At 45.5% G+C, this 6,000-nt stretch overlaps 1 protein-coding gene across 1 annotated transcript; it reads right to left on the bottom strand.

Annotated features, from left to right (window-relative positions):
- Nucleotides 1-1,619: 1,619 nt before the first annotated feature.
- On the bottom strand, nucleotides 1,620-5,115 carry LOC123150942 (2-succinylbenzoate--CoA ligase, chloroplastic/peroxisomal). The gene is made up of 10 exons (XM_044570740.1): nucleotides 4,822-5,115; nucleotides 4,537-4,609; nucleotides 4,167-4,335; nucleotides 3,949-4,041; nucleotides 3,727-3,824; nucleotides 3,354-3,547; nucleotides 3,153-3,277; nucleotides 2,643-3,013; nucleotides 2,309-2,517; nucleotides 1,620-2,006 (listed from the first exon to the last, which is right to left on the bottom strand). Exons 1-10 carry the CDS (start codon nucleotides 5,010-5,012, stop codon nucleotides 1,880-1,882), a joined length of 1,650 nt encoding a protein of 549 aa, XP_044426675.1. The 5' UTR covers nucleotides 5,013-5,115; the 3' UTR covers nucleotides 1,620-1,879.
- Between the last annotated feature and the right edge of the window lie 885 nt (nucleotides 5,116-6,000).

Here is a 6,000-nt window from a genome sequence, read left to right as displayed (position 1 = left end):
CAATATGTGTTCTTAGCATTTTGAGGGGTCCACATCTCTAGTTCATGCCATGCCATTCATTGAACTTTCTGAAATATTAAACTTGAATGAATATTAGTTCAATGAGCTATATGTTGTTATGAATTACTAAAACCACCCGGGGATTAGTTGCACTTTCATGCTGCCACGACGTATAGAATGCAATTCGCATGACTGGTAAAGTTAGACATGCATAGGATGGTTTGGAAGGTTTGGGCGCCGCCTAAAATTAAATTCTTTCTCATGGCTCATTCTCTAAGACAGAGTTTGGAAAGCAGGTAGACTTGCCCGTAGGGGCTGGCCCAACTGCGGTCTTTGTCAGCTTTGTAAAAGGGAACCGGAATCTGTCGCGCGCCTCATGTTCAAATGTCGCTACTCGATCAGGATTTGGAATTTGATCCAGATTGGCTGGGGATACAGTCGCAGACGCACGCTTGGGCTGATCTTCCATCCGTTGAAAGGTGGTGGGAGGCTAACAGACTTCTCAATGGCACAAGCAGGAAGGCTCTCAACTCTCTGAAGATGCTAATTTGTTGGGCAATTTGGAATGAGAGGAGTGCAAGGATCTTTCAAAACAAGGCCTCCTTACCCATTCACGTATTTTCATCCATCCAGGCGGAGGCGCGGCTATGGGTGAGAGTAGGGGCTAAGTATCTAGGAAACCTTATTCCGGGAGAGTAATCCCTTTGTGCGTTATATCTGGCCTTTGCGGCCATGTAACTGACAATCCATACTCTTCTCTGCTTAATTAATGAGATGAGACAAATCTTTTGCCTCCGTTTGAAAAAAAAACATATCATGGTTGCTGCCATTATTGGTCCACGGCCTGAAGCTAGAAACTGCTAGGCGGTTGCATGCATGTCAAGACCTCGGTCTTCAGCTCCTCTCTTTTAATTTTGCCTATCATGGTCACTCGGAACGACCTACTTCAGTGGTGATATAATCTTGGCATCTTGAATTGTTTCATACAAGATCATGACAAATTCCTGGAGAAAAGAAGGCAGTATACGTGCAGCAACGCAACTGATCCTCTAAAAGAAAAACCTAATGTAAGCCCTCCTCAAAAAAATTCCTTCACAAATTGAGCCCCCCCCCCCCCCCACACACACACACGCGCGCGCGCGCGCTTGACACATGTTGAAAAGCCAAATGAAGGTTGGGACTAGGGATGTTGAAGGTGCAGTGCCTTATCACGTTTAAATTTGGCTCAAATAGACACTGCCTCGAGGGCATTCTCACCCATGAAGTAAATTCCTATTTCGGGAAGGCCAGGCCACCGCCCTTGATTGGTTGCGGCGCCACTTTTCTTTGTTTACACGGAGACACACTGAATACACGAACCTTAAGGCTTCTAGCTTAGATGGTGCTATTTTTACTGAGACATACTAAATATGTCTGTGGTCTGTGTTATTTTCACACTTCTAATCTTGTATCATTAACATACCATGGGTGCTGCTATTGTTGGTCCATGGCCTGAAGCTACAAACTGCTACATGGTTGCATGCATGTCAAGATCTCGGCCTACAAACTAATATAAGCCCTATTGGCTTCTCTTTTAATTTTACCCGTGGTGGCATGATATAATCTTGGCAACTTGAATCTGTTTCAAAAAGATCGTGACAAGTTACTGGAGAAAAGAAGCCAATGTACGTGCAGTAACACATGTGATCCTCGTGAGCAGGGCCAAATGCTAGCCCTCCTCAAAAAAATCCCCGCCCCCTGATGACCGCTACAACCGAATATCCAAAACTAGGCCATGCATGTCCGTACATGTAAACTCGTACAGTACAAAACTGAAACTTCATTGGAAATGGTCGGTGGAGAGAAGAATCCCACGTGATTGTTAGTCCACGGCCTGAAGCTACAAACTGCTATGCGGTTGCATGCAAGCCAAGACATTGGCCTTCAGCTCCTCTCTTTTAATTTTGCCTGTGGTGGTCACTGGGAACGGCCTACTCCAGTGATAATATAATCTTGGCACCTTGAATCTGTTCCAAAGAGGATTACTACAAGTTACTGGAGAAAAGAGTGTACGTGCAGTAATATACGTAATCCCTTAAGAAAAAGCTTCAAGAATATCAAATAAATATGTGCATGCCTGAAATAACCTAGTGACTACTATTATCTGCAGAGAATAAATGTAGGATTAGATGTAGATCCTCCGTACTAATATAGACTAGCATTTTCTTTCATTTGTCGGCACTGTTTAAGACCTAATCTATTGATTGATTTCAAGTAGTAGGGCATGCTACTCCAAAGTGTGGTAATTAAGAGGGGAGGGATTGCTAACCTGCTCAGATTTTTTATCCTGCAATACTCTTGAAGGATATGAGCAGACACTTCCTTGCCTTCTCCTTGGTGCTCAGCTGTTGCATCAACCCATCTCCAGTCATCCCTGATGCTAACACAAGCGACAATTTTCTCCCCAAGGCGACTATCCGGTACACCGAAAACCACAGCTTTAGCTACCCCTGGGTGTTGTGACAGCACTAATTCCACCTGCAAATATTTGAGATGTTGATCATTGGCCATGATTGTTTTTAAAGATGAAGAAACTAACACCAAATATATCAGCTTGAGAAGATTGAAGAGCACATCACACACACGAGTAAAACAATAAGCACCTCTTCGGGGTAAACATTTTCCCCTCCGCTTTTTATGCGGCCTTTTTGTCGCCCCATGAGCCATAGTTTACCGGTCCTATCTATCCATCCAGTGTCCCCGGTGTCAAGCCATCCATTCCTGACAGATTCTGATGTATCAACCGTATTGTTTCCCCAGTATCCAACCATTGTGTGCAAGCCTCTTGTCAAGATTTTCCCCATTAGTGAAGAGCTACTGTTACTTTCATCTCTATCAATTCGTATCTCGACATGAGGTGATGGCTTTCCAACACAAACACCTTCAGATTGGTTGCTTAATTGGTTCTTGGTTTCTTGAAGCTCTGGTTTGTTGATAGGCATGAATGTCAGCGATGAGCATGCCTCTGTCATCCCTGATAAAAAACAAGTTCAGTACTCAGATAACGGATGTTACTTTCAGTAAGCATAAAAATGATTGTTGGCGAACATAATTTAAATTTCTAAAGAAATTGCAGATAAAGTGAAGTGGCATTTGGTGGTAAGAACATATACCATAAGCTGAAAAGATAGCAGCGTTAAAAAATAAGTGAGAAGCTCCATTTATCAACTCATCCGACAACCCGCCGCCACCATTGAGGATCTTAGTCACCGACCCGCATCCTGATATCTTGTCTTTCCTGATCAAGTACCGAAAGTCAACAACAAACTGGGCATTGTTAGGCTTTTAGATTGTATTTTAGCACTATCGGTTACCGAGAATAGGACATGAGGTCAGCCATGATTGTGGGAACGGTGATGAAACAAGTCACTTTGTGTTCTTGGATTGCTTTGATAGCTGATTTTGCGTCGAATTTAGGTATCAGCACATGGCAGCCTCCAGCCATCAGGATGGCCAAGCATGAAGAGATCCCTCCGATATGGCATAGAGGGGCTGTATGTAGGTAGACCTGTAAGCATACAATAATTATAACAACTATTATTATTTTGTGAAATAAAAAGTCAGTTACACTCAAATAGCATGAAACTGAATAGCATCATTTGACGCCCTAGCGAGCAGTGCATGAAGTTGGATAAGCTAATGCAATTTTTCAATAACTACAGTGGTACATGGATCCTGAAAGCATACATCATCCTCACCGTAGCCGACAACGGCGATTTTTGCAAGAGATTGAATGATCAAAGATGTATGGCTTATTGCGACGCCCTTTGGCTGTCCAGTGGTTCCTGAATCAGAACCAAACATCAACTCAACCTATGTGTTGTCAATATGCAGGGCTGAAAAGCCTCTGGCGCTGCCGGTAAAAGGCTTAATACAAATCGAAGCCAAGAACCAGCCCGGAGCTTTTACCAGATGTGAAGCATATTAAAGCGACATCCCTCGACACGGGTTCCATTTCCGTGGTTCCTCTGCAAGTCCTCTTGACACGATCAACTGACACAACTGAAAATAACATGTCGAATGCAGAACATTTACAAATGCCGGTCTTAGTCCTGTAACGATGTATATTTTGGAGCTGACTGGTCAGTCCAAAAAAGGAAAAGAGAACCCATCTTCTGCATACTTACAGTTTGCACCTTGGCTGGTGTTGACAGGATTCCCGATGGTGACGTAAAGGCAGATGGATGAGAAGATCTGGCTCTCCATCAACCGGAGCGCCCATGAGCTGTAAGCACCATCAAAGATGAACGCCGACGGCCGCACAAGCTCCAGCGCCTGCACCGCCTCCTCGAAACTCTAGACGAGAAGAAAGACGACACCATTCTTTATTTTCCATTCTTCAGAATGGCACATTCAGGCAAAAGGCCAGCTTCAAAAACTCATGCAGCAATACAAGTTGGAGATTAATTGCATTTGGAAGATTTCAGTTCATACTGTACGATGTAGTGCGGAGTTGTTGATGTGTCCATCTAGTTAGAGGAAGAAGAATGTCCTTACCCAGCGGTAGTTGAGAGGGGCGACGACTGCTCCGATGTAAGGGATGGCCAGCAACAGCTCCATGTACTCAATGCTACAGATAATCACATGAAAAGTTGATGATACTGATGAGATTCGTTTCAAGTATTTTGGATATTGTTTTCTGTGTGTGCAAGTCCGTGGCTTTTTTGGAGGGCGGACGGTTGACTTGCGGAGAGCCAAGAACGGATGGTTGACTAGCAATTGTGAACTGGAAGAAGAAATGAAAGAGGCAGGCGATGTGATCCGCAGTAGCCTTGTGCGCACCTGTTGAAGCCGACGACGGCGACGACATCACCGGGGCGGACGCCGCGCTCCAAGAGGCCGGCTGCCAGACTGCGCACGCCATCAACGAGCTGAGCGCCGTTCAGGCGGAGGTCGCCGGAGACGGCGACAGTAGCGCCGGCCCGCCTGGCGAGGATGCCACCGAGGCATTGGGCGATGTGGCCACTTGCCATAATGAGGCGGGGGCGACGCGGAAGGGGGAGCTCGTGTCCGAAAGTGTATCGAGGATTGAAAATCCAATCCAGAAGAACGCTGCTTGTTTGGCTGCTAGCACGCCCCGTCAGAGTTGGCGGTCGATGTGCAGCCGTAGGCATCCGTCCGCGACCGTTCGCATCCACCATTTTGTGTACTCCGATGACAAGTATTTCCAGACGGAGAGAATATTAGCTTAGCTCGAACATAGAGTACTCTACCACCAGGCGGTAAACAACAGATGAACCAACAAAACATTTCAAACAACTATTTGCACCACATTAAGTTTAGTATCGAACCACCATGACATAAATACCAGTTTACTCAACAAGTTACAATCTCACAAGACAAATCCCACAATTCAACAAAATGCAGCTGTTGCACAGCTCTCCGGGCAACAATAGCAAAAAGAAATATGCATAGCCATCTGCACACCATATGGAATTGCTCACAGGAGGTCAGTGACGTTGGAAGGTAACTCCACCATCTGAGCATTGCAGAACCTTTGGATGTCAGACAGGACACGCTCATCAGCACGAGCAATGAAGCTGATAGCAACACCATTCCCTTCAGGCTGTCCACTACGTCAAACATGGCGAATGTATTGTACTGGATGTGTTGGCAGATCATAGTTGATGACAACAGGGACCTGCAATGTGTCGGCGCCACGAAGATCGGTGGTGACGAGGACAAGGGATGTTCCTGGCCGGAGATCCTGGACGGCAACATCTCTGGCGTGCTGGTCCATACCACCATGGCTTGCTGAGACAGTGTACCCCCTGCCTCTGATCTTTTCGGTCAGTGACTTGACCTTCCGACGTACGTTGACAAAGATGATGTTTTGCATGACTGCCATGGTGTCAAAAAGATCGCATAATTTTCAAACTTCGATTCTTCCTCCTCAGCTTTTACATAGAACTGCTTAATACTAAAACCCTCAAGTTCTTCATCTTTCGGCACGATGACCTT

Source organism: Triticum aestivum, chromosome 7A (assembly GCF_018294505.1).
Source record: "Triticum aestivum cultivar Chinese Spring chromosome 7A, IWGSC CS RefSeq v2.1, whole genome shotgun sequence".
In the NCBI taxonomy this organism is placed as follows: domain Eukaryota; kingdom Viridiplantae; phylum Streptophyta; class Magnoliopsida; order Poales; family Poaceae; genus Triticum; species Triticum aestivum.
Note: the sequence above shows the minus strand (reverse complement) of the source record. Positions and strands in the feature narration are given on the sequence as shown.

Coding starts and splice junctions, on each gene's coding strand:
- LOC123150942 (XM_044570740.1), bottom strand. CDS start 5,012: ATGGCAAGTGGCCACATCGCCCAATGCCTCGGTGGCATCCTCGCCAGG. Junction 4,610..4,821: donor GCCGTCGTCGGCTTCAACAG/GTGCGCACAAGG, acceptor GATTATCTGTAG/CATTGAGTACATGGAGCTGT. Junction 2,007..2,308: donor AGGATAAAAAATCTGAGCAG/GTTAGCAATCCC, acceptor TCTTTGGAACAG/ATTCAAGGTGCCAAGATTAT.